The 24842-nt window shown below is 55.8% G+C and overlaps 1 protein-coding gene across 1 annotated transcript in view; it reads left to right on the forward strand.

The window, feature by feature from the left end:
• The window catches only part of GRB10 (growth factor receptor bound protein 10), a 167798-nt gene that overhangs the window by 111119 nt on the left and 31837 nt on the right, over nucleotides 1–24842 (forward strand). The window contains exon 6 of the mRNA XM_032874995.1: nucleotides 24590–24746. Coding sequence (XP_032730886.1) covers nucleotides 24590–24746 — 157 coding nt within the window. The remainder of the gene's footprint in view (nucleotides 1–24589; nucleotides 24747–24842) is intronic.

The raw sequence follows: 24842 nt of genomic DNA on the forward strand, positions 1-24842 counted from the left end.
TGGAAGCCCTAACCGGACGAAAGTGCCCGGCCGTGCCTGGGTTTGAAATCACTGCGAGGACAAGGGCTGCTGACAGTCCAGCTGTCCTTTCTGCCCAGCTCCGCGTCCCCGCCCCCAGACCTGGGTTCCTGGCTCTGCTGTCCCCACGTCGGTCCCCTGGCTCTGCCCGTAAAGGGGTGGATCTTTGGCGCTCCCCACACCACCGACCCCACCCCCACGCTGCTCCCACAGACCCCGGTCCCACCCTGGTTCCATACCAGCGTGGTCGGGTAGCACCTGCCTTGCAGCTGCTCCCAGACCCGAGCAGCATGAACCAGGGTCAGGATATGGGGGAACTGCTGAGTCCGCAGCCCGGCAGCTGGACTCTGATCGGGAGTCGCCTGCGGCCTGTGAACCCAGTGCCCGTCGGAAGCCCAGCCACGGCGGCCTCTGTGCCTCCCACGGGGTCCTCCCGGGCCTGCGGGGTTTCAGTCTCCTGAGCAGTTCCCGGGGTCACCTTGGACTCAAGTTTCTCAGGCGTTCTGCCTCTTCTGTTGTGTTATGCAGATTTGAAGCAGCCGCCTTTGGTGTGTTAATATTTTTTTAGGTTTTATTTATTTGAGATGGAAGAGGGAGAGAGAGAGAAAGCAGGAGAGCACAGAGAGAGAGAGGGAGCAGCAGGACCCTGGGGCATGACTTGAGCCGAAGGCAGTCGCTCACCTGCCTGAGCCCCCCAGGCGCCCCTGCTTATTAATATTTTAAACCAGAGTCTACTGATGGGCACGTAGCGTTATGGCTTCGCCTGTAACGAGAGCACGTGTGGGCCTCTTCATGTTCACGGAAGACAGTCACGAAGCGTCGTTCGTGTTGGGAGAAGCACCCGCTTTGCCCCGTGAGAGTCTCGAACCCGTGGCTGCCCTCGTGCGTGGAGTCTTCCCGGCAGATCACACACCGAGTGATTCGTGTCTGAACTCACAGCCCCGGTGAAGGATGTTGTTCCCTCTTGGCCAAACGACGCAAAATGTACCCGGACGACTTGATGAAGTCGTGTAATGACGAGTCATCTCGCAGTCACAGAAACACAGATGCCCGAGAACTGCTCTGAGCGATAACATTCTGTCCCCTGGAGGGTCATGAAATTCAATTAATATCAGAAAGTGAATTTTTGTGGTGAAAATCAACAAGGCATGTTTAACTGCTTTGTGACTCATTTGGAAAAGACAGGCTATCACATGGTTGGAGTGATTGTTAAGCCCGAATCGTGAGTCGTGACCCCGCATCAGGCCGCCGCCCCATCCTGTGGCCTAGACCGAGTCTTCGCGTGTTTCCGGCGATGTTCCCTTTGCCCTCGGTGCCGCGTGGACCCAAAGGGCCACAAGCCACAAGCCTCCGGCTCTCAGGAAAGCCTGTGTGCCCGGGGACAGCTGATCACGCAGGTTCCTCCCAGAGGCACCCAGGCCCCGTGCGCTAAGCCTCGCCCTCCCATTTTAGCCATGACCCCTCTCAGAGGCCTCAGAAGTCAGACAGGAGACGTCACTGAAGGGGAGGCCTGGTGTCTGCCCCGCCCTAGCCACGCTGCCGGCCCGTCTGGGAGGGATGACGTTAAACAGGTGCTACCAGTGTACCCATGGGACAGGGACCAGAATGACAGGTGCGGCTGTCCCTGCTGAGAGAGAGAAGGTCCACGTAGATAAAGATCCTGCTGGAGTCCCGAGGTCCATGTGGCCTTCCCGGAAAAGCGGGCTGGACCTCACCACCTTTCCTGTTCCGGCCGTGCTGGTGGGCGGCTGTGGCGTCTCCCGAGCCATCTCTCTGGGGGCGGAAGTGAGGTCAGGCAGGGTATCTCGCCCCTCAGTAGAGTGGGCTGCGCCAGGCACCCCCGCAGGGCTCCCCGAGGCGCCGTAGCCCCTTCCAGAAGGCAGCGCTTGGGTGACCTCCCTCCAGCCCCAGGACGGACCCCAGCCCTTCTCTACGATGCTCACTGCCGGAGGCCGGGAGCAAGGAGCCTTCACCGGAGCGCCCTGTGGGAACCACCACGGAACATGTATGGAGTCGGGAGTGCATGCAGGTCACACAGCGACCCTGTGGAGTGGTCCCAGCTGGGTCACATTCCCATAGGGTCCAACGCATTTGTCCAGACGAGGGTCCCTAGAAGGCACAAGAAGTAACTCGTCCCCGCTGTGGAAGGACGACACTGGACAGCAGTCTCACGCGGGTCCCGAGACATGCTACCAGGAAGCGCCTGGCTGTGTCGTTTGATGTCCTTCTCAGGGTGCTTAGCGCACAATGCATTCTCATGCCACTGGCCCGCATGCCGCAGAAGAGACTTTCCGTGGGGGGAAACCGAGGCCCAGCAGCTGCAGTTACTTTGGCTGGAGGCGGAGGCGGGAAGTGAGCTCGGCCTGGGTGAGTCCAGAGCCCGCGTGCTCCCCACCCTCCCGGTGCCCCAGTGTCCGGGCCCCGCGGTCGGGCCTCCTGTGTGGGCTGGAGTGCCTCTCCAGAATGGCGCACAGTGGCGTTGGCTGCTGGAAAGGATGCTTTTGAGTCAGACGTTCTGGCACTTGGTGCATGTTTCTGAGTAGCCCTCGTTCCGCCGAGGTCGGAGCAAGACAGGAGGGGCTGTCACTGCTCCCCAGTAATAGCCATTGCAGAAGACAGCCTCTCTAGGAAGGTGGTATGCCGGCTTTGGGGTGGGAGCTGTCGGGTGCCCGGGGCAGAGAAGGCCACTGGAGAGGCCACCTGGACCCGGGATACCGCGGGAGGTGGGCTGGACCCTGCGGCTTGGCCCCGATCCCACAGCACTGCCCACCGTGGCTGGCATTTGCGGGGCCCCTCCCCGCAAGTCAGGGGCTTTGTCCTTCCCATGCAGATGTCTTTGGCTGCAAGAAACCGGGGGCCAAGTGGCTTCTGTTATGAGGACATTTCCTCTGTCATAATAGCCAATCTAGAGACAGGGAGAGACAGCTGCCACATGCAACCTCGTTGTGTGTCACGGCCGGCGAGGCCAGGCTCTTGCGCGCACCCAGAAGGCACCTCGCACATGCTGGTCCCTGAGCCAGAGGCCTCCAGTGGTGGAGGGGGAAACTGAGGCACTGTGGGACAGGAAGCAGGAACAGGGAGTGCGTAGAGAAAGCTGGCTGGGGAAGCAGAGGTATGGCGAGGTTGAGAATGGGATGGGGAGGAGGATGGGGGGAGAGAAAAGGGGGCAGGAGAGCAGTGCAGGGGGAGCGCTGGTGAAGGAAAGAACAGGGATGTTCCTGGAAATGTCTCTGTTTCCGAATTTAATGCAAGCCTCTGTAGTTGGATTGAAACTTCTGGAAGGCCTTGTCAAGGGTGGCCTTCCTCGCAGCCAGTGAAGGTTTCCATGGAGCTGCCTGGTGACTTGTTCCAGCAGGTTTCTCTATTTGTTATTCAAACACAATTAATCGCACATTTAACCCCATTTCTAACAGGGCATGAATATTGTCTCCGCTCCAATCCCCTCTTCTCCCTTTGCTTACTTTTAAGAATTAATTTTCTGGAACTGAATTAATTGCCCTGCATCGGGTTCTGCACGTTACTAATGATCAAACGTGGGCCTCCCGAGGCTCTAACTACCCTTTAATGAACACGCTGCTGCATTAGACCGTCTTTGGCAGGAAAAACGCGCCCCTGTGTCCAAGTGCAGTTAACTTCGAGGAATGTGCCTGTGTGGACACGCCATGCCTCCTGCTTCTCCCACCTGGGCCGGGCAGCATCCTGGAGCCCAGCGCCTTCTCGTCAGCCTCCACCGCTAAGATCTCCTCCATACTGTGCAAGCCTTCTTTTTTAGCGTCTCCAAAACGTGCCCACGTCACCTTTCTGGTGCCGCCAGGGAACAGAACCACTGGAACCACGGTCACAACACCTGAGGGCTGGGGTTCCCGTGGGGCGCTGAGTGGGGTGAGTGGTGGCCGCCCACTGTACTTTGGATACTCAGGACAGCTGTAGGGTTGTCCTGGGACCAGAATCTGGGAGAGCTATGCTCGGGCCCCCAGTGGGACAGAGAAGACGCTGTTGTCCGATGACAGTCCCTTTACCAGGGCGAGGGTCTGTCTGTACATATCAGCTCAACTCCGTTCTCGAATAGAAAGTTGTCTTTACTCAGACGACTCGGCTCGTCCAGCGTGATAAAGCCTGGCACCGGTGGGCATCTGTGCCTCAGGAATGCCCGTGACCAGTCACGGGGACATGTGGTTCCCTTGGGCACTCTCCAAGTGCGTCCTTAACTTCCAAGTCGAGATAAAGTGTGCTATGACCTTCTGAAGGTGAGAGTGTGTGTCAGACCTGTGGGTCTCGGGAGAGGCTGTCCCATTCCCGTGCCGCTGTAAACACTTTCTGACCCATGACCTTCCGCGGGTGCCTCGCCGTCCGAGAACACAAAGCCAGCTGTTCCCATCTGTCTGCAGTGTGGTTCCATTCCCGCTCTGCTGCATGTGTTTGTCTTGTTTTTGAAGATTTTATTTATTTATTTGAGAGAGAGAGTGAGAGAGAGCGAGCAAGCAGGGGCAGGGTGAGGGGCAGAGAGAGAAGCAGGCTCCCCGCTGAGCAGACAGGCCGACGTGGGGCTCGATCCCAGGACCCCAACATCATGACCCGAGCCGAAGGCAGAGGCTTAACCGACTGAGCCACCCAGGGTCCCACCCTCTCTGTGTTCTATGTGGTTTCGGCCAAGGTACATGTAATTTTATATGTGATTTTCTTTGTTAAATATGCCGTGTTTTCTGTTCCCTCCTGGTTCTCCTCAGCAGCGCCCTTCAAAGCTGGTTTTTCTCTGGCCACACTTCCTTGGTTGTCCTGGCCGTGCCTGGACGTCTGCATGGCTTCCCCGTGGTCTGTGCTCTAGACAACGCTTTCTTGAGTGACCATGCCGTGGTCTTTGTCACATTTTGAATTCTTCCCCTCAGGGAAGTTTCCAGAAGCTGGATTCCTAGTCCGAGATCATGAGTGTTTTCTAGCTCTGGATGTGTGCTGTGATATTAATTTGTGAGGGCTTGTTTATTTTGATTATTATATTCAGGAGTAGCTAAGAGTGGGTTTCCAGAGTTCTGAGCCCGGACCTGCACCAGAGCCATCACCACACCAGACGGCCCCATTGCTCTCTGCTGAGTGAGAGCAGGGGTGCCCCAGGGCAGCACATGGTGACCCTGGAAACCTGTCCCCCAGTTGGGGTGGCCCTCCAGGCCCCAAATGGTGAACTTCCCTTGGCCAGAATTCTGTAGTGACCACAAGAAAGGACCCCCTTGGCCTTCGCCTGCCTTCGTGGGCTTGAGCACTCATCTTCTTGCTCTCCAGAATCCTGCGGCCAGCTTGGCCCCCCCTCTGGCTGGTCCCTGCAGTCTCAGGATATATGGTGATGCCCTGCAGCGACCGCAGAGTGCAGGGGACACAGTGAGGTTGCCCACACTGCTCCACGTAGATCGTGGGGGTCCTGAGGTGGATTGCTGCGTAAATTGTGAGCAAGGGAGGGCTGGAGAGTGGGCTCCAGTCCGACGCCTCCTAACCTGGCCACGCTGCCCTGCTCGGACCACCGTAGGCCGCACTGGACTTGGGGCTCAGGTTTCCCTTCCTCACCCTGTCTGAACAGCTGTGCAGTCCTGCCCCCCCCACCCGCCTCCCTGGCATGGTGTCTGGTCTGGGAGGATTGCTTGAGTGGCCTGGCAGGATCCCAAGACTGCTTCCCCGAATCCCACACCTACAGGCACGGGGACACTCAGTGCCACCTGCCCCTGTCCCCGCCCCCGCCCCCCGTCCAGCCTTCTCCCCAGTCCCAGCAAGGAAGTAAAGTCACCACCACCCTCTGTCCCTTTCATGGGCCCACCCAGCATCTTTTCAGCAGCTTTTGCCTCTGGGCAGTAGGTGCTGGGCCTGGGGACAGCCGTGCTGACACAGCCCTGCCCCCAGGAGCCCGCAGCCTGGCGTGTGAGATGGACACTGTCTGGTCCTCAGGGCCGTGTGGTTGCCAGCGGGTCAGATGTGGGACTTGGACATGGCCCCGTGCAGGGAAGCCACGAGCTAGTGTACCATCAGAATTGAAGGAGGAGAAGCCAGTTCTTGCCTTGGAGGGCAGAGAATGTTCCAGAGGGAAGGCGGGAGGGCCGTTCACAAAGGTCCTGGACATGAGTACCTAACATCTGCTAAGAATTCCATCCCAAGGCAGAAGAGACCCCACCAGGTGTCCCAACAGGGGGCTTCAGGGAAGGTTTGCATTCTGAGGAGGTTCCCTCTGGTTTGCGGTGCTCAGGCTGGGCCACACCAGGGGTGGCAGGGGCTCGGGGACTGCTCACGCGGCCTCGGGAGCTCACGGCCTTCCGGATGAGACAACCAAGGTGCTGAGGCTGGGGACAACAGTCTGGGTTTGAGCCAAATCCCCAGGATTTAGTGGTTTCTTGATCTCCCTTAGTTGTCCCGGTCCTTGTGGCAACTGGCAGTTCCGATGTTCCTCCTTTAAAAATAAGTCCACCTAGCGCTCCGATCTCGCTTCTAAATGTCATTCCGCACGGAGAGGATGCTGAGGGAGCGCTTAGAGAAAGAGGAAGCAGGAGATCCCAGAAAACTAACTGTCCAGACGACAGACTGAAGAGCTATGACAACCGAAATGTACCTTGTGGTCCTGGACGATGGCATCCCGAGCCCCAAAATACTATGGTCTTTTCTATAAAGGACATTGGTGGGACGTCGGCTGCATTGGACGGAGGTCTGTTAATCCACTACAGGTAGCAGATTGATGAAATTTCCTGATTTCGATAGTGGTGCTGTGGTTATACTGAGTGAGTGTTGGTTTTAGGGAGCACACGCTGAGCTGTGTGGGGCTGAGAGGCCGGCCGTCTGCAGCTCACCCTGACGGACAGATACGGAAAGGGGCTATGACAGAGCAGAGCAGAGAGAGCAAACATTAGTATTGGGGATCCTAGATGAAGAATATTTGGGGAATTGTGATACCAGGTTTTATGGATTTTTGGTAAGCTCACAGTTTTCTCAAGATAAAATGAAGAGAAATCCTGTTTAAAACCCAAAATATGCCTCCGTGTGTGGACAGATTTTTTTCAGTGTGCTTCCCCCCACCGGACAAACAGCCTAGAACACACGACACATGCGCACGCCACACAATTCTCTGTAGTTTACACAGCCTCAGCTTTCAGTGCACGGCTTGGACAACAATACAGGTGCACCGGGTTGGGCCGTCTGCTGCCCGGCGGTCTCAGAGGGTCTGTGGGAGGCCCTGGACCGCCTGCCCCCAGGAGCCACGCGCCCAGGAGGGGAAGTTGATCGAGAACACACTGCTTCTCTTTTCCCCGTTCTTTTCAAAAGAAACGGAGGGAATATCCGTAATTGTGTGGGCATAACGTGCCACGTGTGTTGGTCTGTGCCTACCTCTTCGAGCTGCGTCAGCTTGTCCAAGGGAGGGCAGTTCCCACAGCTTTGGTCCTGGGGCCCAAGCTGTGGACGGTTCCCAGGCAGATGAATGTGAGGGATAGATCGACCGCGCTCCCTCGGAGGCCTGCCAGCGCCTTGACTGTGCTGCTGCTTGGGTTTGTATCCGGTCCCCACCGCTCGGGGCTCCCGGACCCGCAGGGCACGGTCTTGCTGTAATCACGTCGGCGCCCTGTGAGCCTGAACGTGGTGAAGCCCCCATGTGATCTTTTAAAATTAGTTTGGGCGGATTTTGAGGGCAGTCACATGGGGGTTGATAGGTGGGCTCTGTCAAGTGTGCGGGACAAAACGTGTGTTCCACGGGGCAGGCAGACTGCTGTGTGGTCCGGGGAGGGGAGGAGCCATGGACATCGAGAGCTGGCCCTGCCCCTCCCTGCCCTCCTCCTGGGGGGCCCCTCCCCTGACTTCCTCCTGGGCCCCTCCCTCCTCTTGGGGACTGCGCTCTCCTCCTGCCCCTCTTCCTCAGGGCCCTGCCCTCTTCCTGGGGGGGGCCCTGCCTTCCTCCTTGGGGTGCTGCCCTCCTGGGTACCCCTCTCCTCCTGGGCCCTGCCTCTCCCTGCCCTCCTCCTGGGAACCTCCTCCTAGAGGTTCTGCCCTCCTCCCTCAGACTGGAAACGTACCTGGAGCCCAAGGTCTGTGCCCCTTGATGTTTCTTTCCATTCAATGAAAATAATCACGTCTGACCTCTTGTGGGGCTGCTTGTTGGCCGTCCGCGTCTGGGGGCTGGAGGAAGCTCTTGGCGCTGCTCTGGCCCTGCACACTGACCTGGGGGCAGGTGAGGGGAGTTGCGCTGGCCACCGGGCAGTGTGGGTGCTGTCCTCCTGCCGTGGCCGCCTCTCCCTCCCTCTCCACACTGGTGTCCGGGTCCCCAGGGGGCGGTGCTAGAGGGCTGCCGTGGGGCTGCCAGTGCCCCAGAGATGCCGCGGAAGAGGGGACCCTGGGGGGAGCTGCCGGGAGCTGCTGCAGCAGAGTTTGAAGTAGGCGCTGGGATAAGGTGCCCAGCAGTAGCTGCTCTCTGTCACCCATTACCCGAGAGCGAGAAGAACCTTATTCCATCCAGACTGCAGGTTGTACCGAGAGCGAAACGGGGGAGCAGCTCTGGGTGCGTGAGGTCATGGAACCCCCCCCCGACTGATGTTGCTGAAGGCAGAATGCGTGTTTGGGTCTTGGGAGAATCAAGGGGAGCTCTCATTGCTGATCCCTGTGGGTCGGACACTCCCTCTGGCGGGAAAGCCAGAACAGGACGCGCAGACAGAGGGGGTGGGTAAGGGAAAACTTGTTGAGCGGGAAATCCGCATCCAACAAGGGCTGGTGTCAGTTTGGGTCAGTCCCGTGGTATGATGATTTTGAGTTGTTTTTAGGGTGGTTTTGATCGTTAAGACGTAGCAGGAGCCTTGGAATCCGTCTCGTCCCACTGTGGGATTGTCGGGTCTCCAGATGCACGTCCGCATCTGTGGGTTCCCTGGTATCCGGTGATGCACGTGCTCTCCAGTGGTCCCAGCGACTGTCTTCTCCCGGGCAGCCGGCTCTGTGACCCAGATCCCCCGAGGGCCCCTGGCTCTTGTTCTGTATCTGCCCCAGTGACGAGAAGCACCAGGCTAGGGTGGGAACGTGGTAGCCGCCGCCAGCGGGCCAGGCCTTGGGCTTGCCGTGCCGTCTCTAGAACCCACCATGTGTATGTGCTGCTTTCCTCTGTGTTCTGGATGCCCTTCTGCTTCCTCTTACGGGTGGCACATGTGTTTTAGCAGTTTGGGGTTCTAGCGTCTTGGCCACTGAATCAGCCAGAAGCCTGATCGGCCACTAGGAGCGCACATCGTTCACTTGGCCTTTTCAGACCTTGGAATCCAAATCATCTAGTGTTTTCAGGACCGGGGGGGGGGGGGGGGGGGGGGGGGGGGGTGGTGGATTTCCAAGAGGAGATGGCACGCAGGTGTCGGGGTGACGTGGTCAGAGGAGCGGGTGCACAGGCCGCAAAGGGTCCAGCCCTGCGGTCAGCGTGAGTTTAGTGGAAACACAGAAGAGGCCGTCCGGATTCGGGCTTTGAGTGATGACTGCTTCCCTCCCTCGGAGGGTGTTTGGATGTTAGAAAACATCATGTTTTGTTGTCATGAAAGCCACACGGTTCTGGTTGCAGAACAGAGAGATGGTCTGTGCTCTGGAGCACCCCGGGGCAGAGCCCAAGCTAGCGTGGGTTAGCTTAGGGTGCACGTGGCAAGTGCCTTGTGCTGGGACAGTTAGCAGCTGTTTGGAGGAAGAGTGCCGTTGGGGTCTCCCACTTCATTGCATGCCACAGTGGACCAAAGTGTGTGTCTCCCCCAAACCCCGCTCACTGGCGGAAGTCCAGTCCCGAAGCCCGCCCACCGCATCTCGGTGTTACGTGCAGAAATAGAGTTGTTGCAGCCCTCATTACTTTAGAGGAGGTCACACTGGGGGAGAGGGGTCAATCCAAGATGACCGGTGTCCTTATAGAGAGGGAGAATTGGGGGCTGCCTGGGTGACTGTCAGCTCAGCTTCAGACTCTCAGTTTCGACTCCGGTTGTGGTCTCAGGGTTGTAGGCTCAAGCCCCGTGTCAGGCTCAGCACCAAGTGGGGAGTCTGCTGGAGGGTCTCTCACCCACCCTCTGCACCCCCCACCGCCTGCTTGTGCACACTTGCTCTCTCTAAAATGAGTGAATCTTTTTTTTTTTTTTTAAACAAGGAAAGTAATGTCATAAGTTAAATATTAAGCTGTGGACAAGCTGCAGAAGAATATCTGGAATACTTACTTTTGCATTATCCTAAATAAAGAGCTGCTAAGAATCAATAAGAAAAAGGTACATCGTCTCTCTCTCTTTCTCAGACTCTTTTCTTTCAAGGATTTTCCCCACTCCCAATTCACTCACTACTCCCAAGCAAAAAACAACTTTTCACAGCTTTGCCTCCCTCTTCTGACATCACACCTGGTAATTTTGCCTCTGGTTTAAGAATGAGGAGCTGTTGCCAAAGAGAACTCCTCTGTCCACCTGCTTCTGGACCCACCTGCCTGCCTTCCTGGCCATGTGGACTTGACCCCACATTCATGGCTAATATCCTGTGTTCACGCCAGCCCCTGTTCGTGGCCAGCACCCCTCTCTTGCGTTTGTTCCTGTCATCACCCCTTCTCTTGTCCTCCATCGTGAGACTCTCTGTCCCTGGATCACTCCATCGGCATCTAGATAAGCCCTAACCCCAGACCTCCCAGGGGGACACCCCCTCTGCTTGCATTGCTGTCCATCCATGGGCAAGCCGTGGACTGAGTGTCCTTGCTCTCTCCCCTCAGCACTCCTCATCAGACTTTCAGTTCTGCTGGTTCCCTGAAATGAATCTTATCAAGGACGTGAGACCTACCCCTGGTCACAGCCTGCAGTCAGGTTTGGGTAACATCTGGGACAGTGTCTCCGTGGCACATGGCACGGGCTCACTTCCCAAACTGCTTGTTTCTCCAGCTCCTGTGAGCCCGGCCTTCCCATCGCCTCCCCTCTCTGCCCCGTTATCCCCTCTCTCTGTACCACTGTGTTTGGAGGGCGCTCAGCCGTCTCTGCCCCTCGGGCTCCCCAGCAGCGCACTTGCCCTAAGGGATGTCACTCCAGTGCTGGGGCCATCTGGGTGCTCCCAGCACCCACCTGTGAGTGGAGCCTGCCTGCTGCTCTGCATCCAGGCCCTCTCCCCTGCCCTGCACCCTGGTGGCCACGGTCCCTGTTGGAGTATCGCAGCCATCTGCACATGGATACCCCAGGTCTGTGTTCTCCCCGAGCCCAGACTTCTGTGTTCGGCACTGACGTGGCTCTTCTGTGAATGCCTACGAGCCTCTTCGTACTCAGTGTGTCCAAACTCAGCCTCCGATCCCCACTCAAAACCTTCTCTTTCCACAAGCTCCTGCCCCAGCTGCCCCGTGTGATTTCCCGAATTCCTTCCCCCCACCCTGTCACCTGCCACCAACCACAGGTGGACGGCCTCTCGTGGCTCCTTTGCTGGAACCCAGGTCTGATGTGCCTTCCTGCCCTACACTCTTGCTCAGTGGGTCTCCCAGTTTCTGTCCCCACCCAGCGCCCTTACCCATGCAGCACTGGAACGACCCTTTTAAAATGGTCACATGTGACACCTTCGGTGCAGTGACTTTGTATTTCAGGGTAAAGGGTACATTCCTCCCAGCTGCCTGCAGGGACGCCCTTCCAGTGTCCCCACTGGGCTGTCTCGCTCTCATTCCCGCAGGGGACACCTTGGGTTTTGCTTCTCGTTTGTTGTCTGTCTCCCCACTTGAGTGTGGAATCGTGAGGTCGGGAGGTCAGTCTAAGCAACGTGTCCCCAGCGCCCAGATGCCTGGCGAAGAGAAGTTCCTCGGGGAATATCCACCGTGGATGGCTATGACAGAAACCCACCCTTATCCAGCAGACCTGAAGTGTCGGAGGGTTCCACCCATCGAAGGCAGACCTTAAAGTAGGTTTTCAACTGTAGGGTACCTGTTAGGGTCCGTGCTGCCTACTAAGTTTGATTGCTCCTAGAAAGCAAACCTTCTTGCTGGTGTTTCTGCTGGAAATCCCGCTTTCTGTAGCATCGATCATTTGTATCTGTGTTGGATGTTACAAAATGTGATTGGATTGTGCCCCACCTCCGTCACAAAGATTTCCATCTCGGGGCTGATGGATCCTCAGCAGGTTTTTGTTGATGTTGTTTTCCTGAGGCTCCTGGGATGAGGCCCGCCACCAGGAGAGAGAACCTTACGCTAAATGAGCCTGAATGAGCTTCCGTATATTAAAAGTCGTAGTTCTTCTTCTGCTCTCCCCATCCCGCATCATTTATTTATTTACTTATTTATTTATTTTTAAGATTTTATTTATTTATTTGACAGAGAGAGACAGAGAGGGAACACAAGCAGGCAGGGGGAGAGGGAGAGGGAGAAGCAGGCTTCCCACTGAGCAGGGAGGCTGATGTGGGACTCAATCCCAGGACCCTGAGATCATGACCTAAGCCAAAGGCAGATGCTTAATGACTGAGCCACCCAAGTGCCCCATTCCACATCCTTTAAATTCATGGCACTTTGTTAAGATGTGTTTATGGTGCCAGGAGTTGCTGGCTTGTGGCCAAGATGGACAAAGGAGCCGTGGAACCTGCCTGGCTGGGTGGGAGCCGTGCCTATGCCACCCCCCATGTTCCCAGTATTGGTCTTTGGATCTTTAGCCTTGTTGATCCAAGAGCCATCCTGTCCCTAGCCTCCCTGTGAACTGAGTGCATTCGAGGCTCACCTCCCCGCAGCAGGTGCTCACGGGGAAGCCCCCCTCCCCCGTGGTCCTCCCTTTCCTAGGAAACCGCTTCATTCCGTGGGTGCGTGAGCATGGGCGGACTCCACCCGGAAAGCAGAATTAAAGGTTGGGACTCCGTTAGCCATGACTTATCACCACATGATCTGTGCCCAGCCAGGGAACAAAAACAAAACAAGCCAAGAAGCTCTAACTTCCTTAAATTGCAAAAGTAATTCATGGTCACAATGAAAGCAAAAAGTGAAACTCACACGGTACAAGGTCGCATAGGATAAAAGGTGGGATCGCTTTCTTGGTTCCCGACCTCCTTCTACACAGATGGGCATTTATGTGTCTGTCTCGGCTTCGGGCCTACGGGCATCGTCACACCCTCCCCCAAAGCCTCTTGCGGCTCTGTTACACGAAGACACCACATTTATGTAACCAAGGCCCTCGTAATGGTTTGCAGCTCACTCTTGGTGTAAACAGAGCCGAAATGAACATTCTCGTGCATAGATCATCGGTCAGTGAATGGCTGTGTTACTTGGAAGGGTAGATCAATGACACAGAGTTGGATCGATGATAGATAAATGATTGAGAGCTGGGAGAGAAGCCGATAGATGGTAGATTCCCAGAAATGTAATTGCTGTATCGAAAGATTTACGTGTTTATGACTGTACGTTCCTGCATATAAAATTTGTTTTTATAACCATCATCAAAGGGCGAACTGTCCCTTAGAATAACATGCGAGGGCACCAGGGCTTGGCCATTCCTGGTTCAGGTACTCTTAATCTGGGTCAGGTGTCCGGTACCACTCACTGGTCCCCCTTGCCAAGTCACTGTCCGCAGTGATGAAGGCAGACTCTCAGGCAGTCCATCATTTTGGCTGGCTGTTTCTTTAGCTTCTAGGAACTCTCAAAGACATCTGGGGGCAAAGGGACAGACCTGAAGAGAGAGGTCATTTGCTCTCCTACCCGCCCTGTCTGAGACCTTGACAGTCGAGGGTGGAATAAGGTTTGCACCTGCCACATTCTGATGCTTACTCTTTTTGGTGTTTGGTGGAACCTTTTGTTTTTCCGGGTTTAGAAGGGCTGTGGCTGCCTGCGGTGTTCTGGCTTACCTGTCGTTCCTGGGGATCCGTGGTCGAACTTGAGCAGAACTAGAAAGCCCCGCTTTGTCCGACGGGCATGGAGGTACTGCAGGCCGGAGGTCATCTGTCGTCCTCTGCTAGGGATTTTTGCTTGGGGTGTCGGATTTTTAGTTCTAAACAATCATCAACCTGGGAAGCTAAGCGGTGCCAGTGAATGTTCTGCTTTCTAAGAGAATTTGTTGCTAACTCTTGGCGATCACCAGCATTTTTGTAATCCTGTAATCCCACCCTAGTGGTAGGTAAGTGTCCTTTCCCCCAAATAAGGCATTCCAGGTGCTGTAAACTGCACAAAGGAGATGTGCCTGCAGATGAGCTGGGATTTTGAGGGGGACATTGTATCTATGAATACATTTTCTTGAAGGTTGTCATCAACCGAAAACGTAGCCCCTGGCGCAGCCCCACTCTGAATCTTCAGGCTCTTGCCCTCTGGGTCGTCGGGACCTGCCTGGACACTGCGGTCCTTCGTGATTGCTCCGCCATTCAGGACTCACACTCTGCTTCCCGGGACTCCCTGTTCTCTGAGCTTCGGTCTGTCTGCACGTCTTCTCTCCCCCGCAGCTCTGCCCAGACCCCAGTCAGCCTTTCCCCCAGGCTCCCCTGCCTTGTCCCTCCCCCGTGTCCCTGCCCTCCTGCTCCACCAAGGTGCCCGCCCAGCTGTCGCAGAGGGGACGCCGCGCCCTTGCCAACAATGGTGCTGCCGCCCCAGAGAGGCTGTTGGCGGCTCCCCAGTCCCAAATTACAGGAACGCCAGCCCTGCTTGCCCTTAGGCTCAGGCAAAACTTTTTCTGAAACCAGAGCACAGTAAGACACGTTGACATCAGATGCTAATAAAGATCACATGTTGGCCTAAAAGTAGACCGCTCCCACTCAAAGAGGTCGTGGTGGTTTCGGGGAGCTGCTTTGGATGGGCAGCCCTGACCTGCAGATACAGCACGGGGACAGGGATTGTTGGGGAGGGGTCGTGTCACTGCCCTGAGCTCGGGAACCATGTGGCCACCAGCAGAGAGCACGGGCATGGCCCCCTGATGGTCTGCTCTGTGGGCCTCCCTGGCCAGGTGCACCCACCAGGGGACCATCTCCACGGGCGGACGTAACAGCACCACCTTCCCCACAGGGGACATTTTGCTCAACCAAACCCAGCAATAATCACCGAAACACCCTGTAGCCGAAATACCCCTCAGGACAGAAGCTGAATGGAAAAGGAGTAGGGTTACCCTAAATTTTGTTTCGGAATAAGTTAAAACCTATAGAGAAGTTGTAGGAATAATACAAAGAACTCTGGTTGATCATGTTCCCCGATTGCTAACCGGTAACATTTAACACAATTTAAAGCTTTATTTACTTATTTTAGGGGGGGTAGGGGCAGAGGGAGAGGGAGAGAGAGAATCTCAAGCAGACTTTCCACTAAGCATGGAGCCCGGCATGGGGCTCGATCCCACAACCTGTGAGATCATGACCTGAGCCAAAACCAAGAGTCAGACACTTAACCAGCTGAGCCCCCCAGGTGCCCCCCAGATCTTTCCAGCTGATCGATGTTGGGCGAGTTGCTTCTCTGATTCCAGTGCTTGCGAGTCTGATTTGTAGACATCAAGTCCTTCCTTTACTCCTATTAAGACCTCCGTGTCTGTTACCTGAAAACGGAGCGCGGCACGGAATCCTTAACATCAGCCATGTGCACGTGTCCACTCGCAGACCACGTCACCTTTCCCGGATGTCCTTCTGATGTTCTCAGTGGCCTTCCTCCTTCCTGGTGCATGACCGGTACAGGACCACCGTTGGCGCTGGGCTGTGTCTCTGTCATGTCCCCAGAACACACCTCTGTGCCTGTCCCAGGTCTTCCGTGTCCTCCGTACAGTGACTGAAAGACACCTGGCTGGTGGGGAGGCCCCGGGGACCCCATCAGGCTGTATGTGTGACCACAGAGAGGAGTCTGCGTCCTCCGCCGGGTTCAGCTCACATGGCTCCTGACGTGTGCAATCAGCACTGGAGTTGAGGGCTCAGGACAGAGGTGTCCTTCGCAGGCTTTTCCCCTTTGTCATGAGGAAGTACTTCTTGAAGGAAGATAATTCGAGACGAGGTTTGCTTGCTTTTGTCCCCCAGGCTTCCCCTCGCTGGTTTTACTGGTTTTACTGTGCATTGATCTCCTCGGCCGATTCTTGGATCATTCTGCGTTTACTAGGCCCAGTCTGCTGAGGGAACGTTTGTTTGTTCCTTTCCCTTCCCCTTACTTACGTTGTGTGTTTGTTCATAAGGACACGTTATTCTGTCCCGTGGCTCACAGCCATTACTACCAGTGTTCATTTAGAGACTCACGCTGCCCCACTGGGGCTTGGACGTGTCCCCGTCTCTGTACTCGCTCGCTTCCGAGGACAAGATGTCCCGTGCTCTGTGGACAGGGATATTTGGGACCGGCTGGTCCACTGTCTGAGGGCTTGTCCTGTGCCTTGCGGGATGTTTAGTGGCCTATCTGGCCTCTACCCACTGGACGCCCCCGACACCCGCATATACAGAGCTGTTGTGACAACCAGAATGTCTCCAACATTGTCACACGTCCCTCCGGCGGCAGAATCCAGCCTTGCGGGTCCCGGCCCAGAAGCACTGAGGAAAAGGATATCGCTTCCTTTGTTGAATGTTACAGTCAGAGAGATGCTAGTTCAAACCTTCCAGTAGATTAGGCAGAAGAAGCCTTATTTTCTTTATTCTAGCAACTCAAGGCTGAAGGAGTGTTGAGGCTCTTGTCTATTTGGAATTTGGAACCTCCCCAGAAGTAGAACAGTGAGGTGAATCCCCACGTACCCCTCAGCCGGCTGTAGCCGCACTCCATTGACCCCCCCCCCCCGATCTCTTGATGAGAATCTCATGTAAAAACATCACTTATTTGTAATTATTTTACAGTATTTCTGGTTCTGTAAAAGATCACTAGTTTGTTTTTTTAATCGAAACAGTCATCATTCCTAATTCCTTAATATCATTAAAAAAATTCAGTATTCAAATCAGAGTTGCATCTACACCATGTGTGCACGGTCCCGGTGCCCCTGAAAGACGGCACTGCCCCAGGAAGGGCTCGGCTCAAGGAACTGGTTCCCACGGAGGCTCTGATCCAGAAGGGTGCGCCCAGTCCGGGCCACACCACAGGCCCCAGCTCTGTGTTCACACTGCACGGGTGCCTGCCCACCCTGAGCTGGTCACCAGGCCTCCAGAGGTCACCCTGCTGTCCCCACCCACTTCAAGATGGACAGGTAGACCTGGTGGTGGGGGGGGGGTTCTGTTCTTAGACACCATCACTGCCTTCCTCCCCGAGGGCTCCAGCTTCTTTGAATGCAAACAAATTCCTAATTACTGGGATTCCAACCACTTAAACTTGAGATGAAGTCTTTGGGGCCATTTGGATGAGCTCTTTCTGTGCAAATGTTCTCTCTTTGTCCGGGAAGGGGGTGGGGGGGGGGGTGGGAGCTGTGGCTTGGTGCAGCAGGGTGAGCCGGCCCGAGGTGTCCCCCAGAAGGAGAAGATAGGTCAGACGGGATCTGTCTGAAATGGTTATTTGTTGAGTCTGTGACCCATACACGAGGGGATTATATGCAGTCCCCCATGTGACAGCCAGGGTAAGCCTGTGTGACAGTCCCCCCCACTGTGGCATTGAGGGTGTTGAGGGTTAGAAGTGGGGAGGCTCATGGAGCAGTGGGAGGGGGAGTCCGATTCTGGGACTGGCGGCTTCTAAAGTCCGTGCTCTCACTGTGGAGCGAGAAATTCTCCACCTGATTGATGCTTCTAGACTGCGTGGGTTTGGGCATTGGGGGAAGCTGGATTCCCGGGGAGAACCGGTTTCTTAAGTGGAAGGCTGAGGACTTGCTCATGGTTCCATCCTGTTCCTTAACAAATCCGGTTTTAGGAAATAGCATTGTACCAAACACATGGTCAGTCATCTCTGCTATTGGGCATGTTTCTCTTACTGGAGATGGATTTTAAGAAACCTTGATGTCCGGGCGCCTGCGTGATTAAGCATCCAAGTCTTGGATCCCAGGGTTGCAAGATCGAGCCCCGCATCGGGCTTTGCACTCAGCACGAAGTCTCCTTGACACTCTCTCTCCCTCTGCCCCTCCCCTGCTCATGCTCGTGCTCTCTCTCTCTCTTCAAAATAAAAATAAATAAATCTTAAAAATAAATAAATAAAGCTTGACATCTAGCGGTGTATCCTGGGAAAATAGACACACACACACTGAGACTCCGGTACGAAGATGAGCCAGGTGGCTCTGTGGGTGAGCATGAAAGACTGGAAACCGTCCACGTGGACAGCACCGTGGTCCACACGGCCACGTGGACAGACCCCTCGCAGGCGCAGAGACATCAAAGAAGTGTCGTGCCCAGGAGATATTTACAACGTAACCTGAGTCTGCACCAGCCTGATTGCAAAACCGTCTGTCCTGTGATCCTAACTATGTCAGTGTGTCTATTTATAAATACCTGTGCAGAAGAATACTAGAAGGGCACACTCGGAGTTTTAACCAAGAGGGGAATTGTCAGTGAATCTCGGTTTCTTCCCCTTTGTCCCTTACTGTTGTCAAATGTTACAATGAAAACTTCTTTTTATAATTAAAAAACCTAGTATCTGTGTGTGTGTGTGCGTGTGCGTGTGTGTGTGTACGTGTCAGGAATTTCTACTTTATGTGCCCCGCTTCCCCCACTCTCACACATTCCGGGAGCGGCTGGCGTTGTCCTTACGCACAGGAAAGTGCGCTTGCCCGGGTCGGCTCCACCCTGAACGGAGTCCTCCTCCATTTGAGAGCTGAGGGAACCGCAGCTCACAGTGCCTGGACCGGTGCTTGCTGGTCCTCGCAGTGCTGGGCACAGGGGACACCTGCCACCGCTGTGGGGCCCTCTGTCGGGACTTGGGTTCCCCCCTGTGTGCTTCCACTCGCCTGAACCCCTGATTCCTGGTCCTGGAAACCCGAGGGGAGCCCAGCGGACAAGGAGGCCTGGTGTAGGGCGGAGGGAAGGCGTGAAGAGTCGCCCGCAAGTCATCGCGGCAGAGTGAAAGGGGCCGCGCTTTCCAGCAGGGTCCTTGCTGGATTTTTTTCCTGAGCACGAAGGAAACCGAGTGTGGGAGAATGTGTTACAAGTGACGCTTCCCCAGGACCTTCACGGAGCTGCAGAGCAGAGCAAGAATGAGGAGGGAGCTGTGGCCTTGCTCCCCCAGGAGCTCCAGGAAGGGGGAGAGGAAGCGGATGTGCCCATGACAACAGCAGCGGGCCCTCGTGATCGGTGGGGGCCCAGGTAGGAGCCCTTGGGTGAAGCCTGGCAGACCAGTTGGTGCCACCGCCGTACACGCGGGGAAACTGAGGCCCAGCTTCGCTCGGCTCCAAACACTTGCAATCCCTTTGCTGTCTACAGTCCACCGAAGGAGGATTGCATCTTTTCTAAAATAGCTTTTATTTAAGTTTTTGACAAAATGATACCACTTTATCGATACTGCCTTTGTCCAAGTCACAGGCTACACATACCCCTTCGGGGAAAGAAAAGTACAGAGGAGCAAGTCAAAATCGAGTCTTCCAAATGGTCTGTTTGAAATGGAGCCACGAAGGCGGGCCATCCTGTGCTTTTAGTCTTGTCACCCACCTCTTGGGCTGAGAGCCGTTCAAGGAGGGGAGTCCGCTGGGGGACCCTGAAATGTGTGGTTGACTTTCAAGAACTATTCAAAGCATTATATTATTATTTCTTTAATTTTGTTTATTTATTTATTTGAGAGAGAGAGAGAACAGACTCCCCGCTGAGCAGAGAGCCCAATGCGGGGCTTCATCCCGCGACCCTGGGATCATGACCTGAGCTGAAGGCAGACGCTGCACCAGCTGAGCCCGCTAGGAGCCCCTCAGTGAGGTTTTCTTTTGTTTTGTTTTGTTTTTCGATTTTAACTCCTTTTAGAAAGGCTTTGCAAGGACTGAAAATATGTTTTCACTGGAACTTGGACGTCCGCAGTTTATAATGCAGGTTTCTTTCAAAGTGAGTTTGCCTCGGCCAACTTGGACGGGACCGTCACGTACATTCCTGTTACCGTGGACCGAGCCATGTAATGACGTGGGGCAGTTTCAGTTATCCTGCTTTAGGTCTCGAAGTAGAACCATTAATTTAGAACAGAACTGGAAAAAGGTGCTCGATTTCCATTATTTTTCACTAAAATTCATCTAGTCTAATCCCGGTTCTGTCCCAGTCTGAACTGAATTTAATTTCTCCCAGACTTATTACAAATGCCCGATCAGGGGGCTTCGAGCACACCGGAATCAGAAGCCTTCTCGGGTCGCTCCTAGGAAGCCACGGATCCCTTGTGGCACAGACGATTGTCTGGTACTGGGGAGTGTCATGCCCGCAAAGCAGCAAACCAGAGCAGATGCCCTGGGGTCAGGTCCAGGCTCCAGCAGTTTCCACCTGCTGGATGCTGGGCCAGCCCTTCCGCATTATTGAGACTCGCGTCTCTCATCTCGTTGGGGGACAGTGACACCTGCTTTGCAGGGCATTCACGTTGGGCCCCAGCATGGCTGCTGCGGTCTTCAGAAGTGGAGTCCCCCACCTGCCCCGGCAGAGGTGTGGCACCCGGTGCCATCTACCTGCCTGGACATGGCTGACTTTCCCATTTTCCTCCTCGTGGCCCCAGCCAGGATGGGTACCATCAGCACATCCTACTTCCTGTCCCTGGCAGTCAGTGGATTACAGCCTGACTTCTCCATAAGTATTGACGACCCCCCCCCAACCCAGTGTTTACAAGAAAGTTTCTGAAAACCTCAGTTTATGTCCTTAACCTTGGAAAATGTGCTGAAAGCAGACCTGGGAGAGCTCCCAGCTCAGAAGGGTTGATCGAAGGTAAAGAAGGAAGACAAAGCTGGCCAGGGAGCTCCTGGCTCAGAGCCCTCCCCTCCCTACTCTCTTGGCTCCTAGGCCAGCGTTTGCCCCCCCCCACCCCAGCCCTGCTCTGTCCATGCATCCTGGGGGGCCTGACCTTCAGGGTCATGTTGCACAGCAGACAGCACTGGGTGCAAAGAACTGGAAGTACCCCACCTTCTATCTTTGCACGGTGGTCTGGGCCAGAGTGAAGGGATTCTCAACCCAATAGGAGGTTCTGAGCCTGTGAGTCAGCCAGCAACATGTGCCTGGTGCATGACATGGGAGCGACTGACCTGCCAGAGACCCAGGACCAGAAGCCACGCTCCCCATGGTGCAGATTGGGGCCACTGGGATGACGTCACTTCTATCCTGATGGTTCTCAAACTCCTTCCATTTGGTCTGCTGCTCTCTCTGTGCAGGGAGTGCATAAAAAGTGACAGCAAGGCTCCAGGAATGCCACAAGGTTCTATTACCACTCCAGGTGTTTTATCATAGGCCACAGGGTCCCCCGAGGGCAGGGGCTGGGCTGCCTGACGGAGCATCCCTGCCCCCCTCACCTCTGCAGAGAAGCATCTCACGCTATTGATGGGATTAAGTTCTGTGCAATAGTACCATTTTGTGTTTGAAAGCAATGATTTACTTAGGGTTTTTTTGCAACAGAAAAGAGGAAAGTGAGGATTCAGGGGTTGGTTTTTCCCACTGAATTGTTCTTATGGCATCTTACCGGTCAGGAGGCTTCTGTTCCCCAATTTGCAGGCGTGATTTAGGGTCCAGGCGGGGGCCCTTCCCTGCCGTCCGCAGCCTGCAGACGGGGGAGTGCTTCATTCCTTGAAAGCAGGCCTCAAGGGGGCAGGCAAAGGGGGCCAAGACCTTTCCAAAGGGGGCTCTCCTTAGCCTGAGCTGGGCCTGCCCTGTGAGGTCAGTGCTACTCACAGACTTCCCATTTCACAGATGAGGAGACTGAGGCACGGGCCCACAGTGCCAGGTTCCTGCAGCTAGTTCTTGTTAAAGCCGGACTGCGGCCCAGTCTGATTCGAGAGCCTCCCTGCCCCCGCTTTGCCGAGGGAGGCCATCAGTGGTGCTTAAACATCCTCAGAGCAAACACTGCTTCGCACCTGTGGTGGACTCCCCGAGCAGTGTTCACGGCCCAGAGGGGAAAGTGAGTCTCAGATAGTATGGAGCCTGCCTGAGGCCGTAGAGGCTGGCACTGCGGGGCTGCGCTGCGAGTTCACCCCGTCCTGGTGTGACCCAGATCCATACGTTCCCTTTACAGTCCCAACCCCGCCCGGGAGACCACAGGCCCACGGGAGGAATCTCCCCCTGGCTGAGCCGTGAGCTGCGCAGGGCAGAGACCCAGGCCTGTGCCCCAGGCTGAGATCTCACGTCCTTATTTGCTTCCAGAATGAGCCCCAGCACTGCCCAGGTGGTGACTGACAAGGCACCTCATGGTGCTGGATGTCCCTTCAGTGCCGTTACCAAGCATTTCTCTTTGTGTCTCCGTAATCGCTGACGTCCTCTCCTGTGTAGCCCCGGACGCATCCCACTCCCACCCCCGACTGCTGCTGCGTATAGTGGCTTCTTGCCTTTCTGTCGTGGGGGGTTTGTCCCATCGTTGGCCAGCAGCTCTGCTGTGTGTGGGAGGGGGCTAGGGCAGAGCGGCCAGCATGGGCTGTGAGGTCCTGTCCCTGGGGCACCGTCTGTGTCTGCCCCTGCCCCGGGCCCGCCAGCCCTGCCTGCTCTGGGAATCCAAAAGCCGTGGACTTGGCCTGGTGACAAAGTACATCTTAGCTTTTAATACTGAAGACTATATATAGACCTCTGGGGGGAGGGGGTGGTGGCTTCGAGTGGCAGGGAGGGGAAGGGCTGGTTTAAAGAAAAATGCATTCGGGCTGGTAAGGAGGTTCAGTATGGGGGCCAGACCTGATTTGGGGCAGGGAAGTTGATAAACAGACTTCAGCGTAATCAAATCAAAAAAGCGGTGGTCGTCATCCCAGAGAGGCTCCCCGGCACTGAGCGTAGAGAGTGCTCAGGAGCTCGCCGGGCTTGGCAGAGGACCAGGCAGACAGTATTCTAAGGAATTATCTGGACCCATTTGTAGTTTCTAAATCCGTTTCTCTTTCGTGCTACTGTGTGCGTTCGTTTAAATTTCGACCTTCAGACAAAAGACCTTTTTTCGTTGTTTAAATGTCACTTTTATGGACTGCCGCGTGTCAGCCGTATTTGAATATTTGATTTGTTTCGTGGGAGTGTAACTTCTGTCCAGTGAAATGTGCACTACCGGAAAGAGATGAGTAGGTTTCTATAAAAACACATGCGAGCTGCAAGCTCGTCCCTCAGTCCTGATTGGCTCCCGGGGGATTGTCACGGTGTGGCGGGGCAGACGTGGTGACCTGCCCCCGGGAGCTGTGCCTCCAGGTTGACCCTGCCTCCAGCGAGGACAGTCCTTGTAGGACTGGACGATCCCCATTCCTGCTCCTGCGTTCACTGCCTTGCAACAGGGACTTGACCGCACAGCTCGCCCTCTCCTGCCAGCCAAAGTTTGCACCTGGGTAAAGGGACAGAGAGGGAGCAAGAGAGCTGAGGCCACTTGGTCAGGACCAGGTGACATTCAGAGGCCACGGGAGCTCCCACTCCGCCGCAGACACAGACTCCTGAGGGACTTGGCAGACAGGCCTGGATTCAGAGAACACTTGGGCTCTGGGTGCCCCGCATTTCCATTTCGCTGTCCCGAGAGCACAGGAGCGGGGCTCTTTCTGGCCTGTCGGCCTGAGGGTCCATCTCCCCATCAGCCGTACTGGAGTGGGGACCCTGTGGGGGCCCCTTGCATCAGGCCCAGGGAAGGAGCTGATTGGTCTGCCCAGTGTGGCTTGACTCACTACCTAGCAGACCTAGCCGAGGCAGAAGCAGCCCCCCACCTCCGGCAGCTTCCCCGCCTGCCCAGAGACTGCCCACCCTGCCCACCCGGCTCCCCGCACCTCTGCACAATCCGCTGCTGGTGGGGCCCCGCCCACGGGGGACAGTGGAAAAGCCGGGGACAAAATCCCTTTCTGGACACCGTCTCCATTTAAAATGCCATCTTGTTCCTCTGACTGCTTTTTCCATGCTGTTGAGGTAAGGTGGTTTGGTTTGGTTTGGTTTGGTTGAAAACACCCTGTGTCCCCCAGAGGCTACACCCTGTTCCTGTCACTTGGTGGCTGGGGCAGAGGACATTGCTGGTCCCGGGGATTTCTGCTTGACCGTCCCTTTGCCTGGGAGCGCGTCATTCGTGGTGGCTTTGCACGGTACCAGGGAGCTGAAGCTGTGTCATGTTGTAGGGGGAAGGGAGCCAAAGAATTTTGTGATTGTGCTCCTACTCTGCCCCGTCTTCTCAGTATTTTAAAGTTCAGCAGAATCGTACTTCTTCGTGTCGACTCTCCCTGGGCCTTGGTGAGCCGAGCTGCATGCAGGCTGATTGGGCGCCAGCTGTATGCAGGCGGACCTGGGAACGGGCAGCAGGTGGACTCGCCAGAAGTTAGGATTTGAGGGGCTCCGCTTGTCTGTGCAGTTGGTTCTGCTGTGAACCGTTCGGCCCGGAGACCACCGGCAGTATCTGACGCGTGTCCTGGCGCTTCCCGAGACAGGTGGCTGGGAAGCAGCTCGTACGCCCCGGCCTGGCCCTGTGCCCTGTCTGCCCCGAGGTGTCCCGGCATTTCAAGAACTTCCTGCTGTAACCCTGCAGCTGGGCGGCGTGGGGCGCGGACGGCAGGTGGCCTTGCTGCTTGCAAGGACGTCGGACCCAGGCTGGAACGCCACGGTGCTACCTTTCCTGTTCGATCTCGATTCGGGGCTTATTCCTCGAAAACCCCAGGTTCTCATCTGCCCGAGGGCCCTTTGTGTGTTGCAGGATGTGAGGATCTTCAGTGAGGACGGGACGAGCAGAGTGGTGGAGATCCCAGCAGACATGACGGCCAGGGACCTGTGCCAGCTGCTGGTTTACAGAAGTCACTGTGTGGACGACAACAGCTGGACACTCGTGGAGCACCACCCGCACCTGGGACTAGGTAGGGAGCACGCTGGGGGACCTGGTGCGTGGCCAGGCAGACAGCTGTGTCCCCACGGGGTCCCTGCCCGGACAGCGAGACATCTGTGTGCTGTCC

This window comes from Lontra canadensis, unplaced genomic scaffold (assembly GCF_010015895.1).
Source record: "Lontra canadensis isolate GAN:19392208 unplaced genomic scaffold, GSC_riverotter_1.0 scaffold54, whole genome shotgun sequence".
NCBI lineage: Eukaryota > Metazoa > Chordata > Mammalia > Carnivora > Mustelidae > Lontra > Lontra canadensis.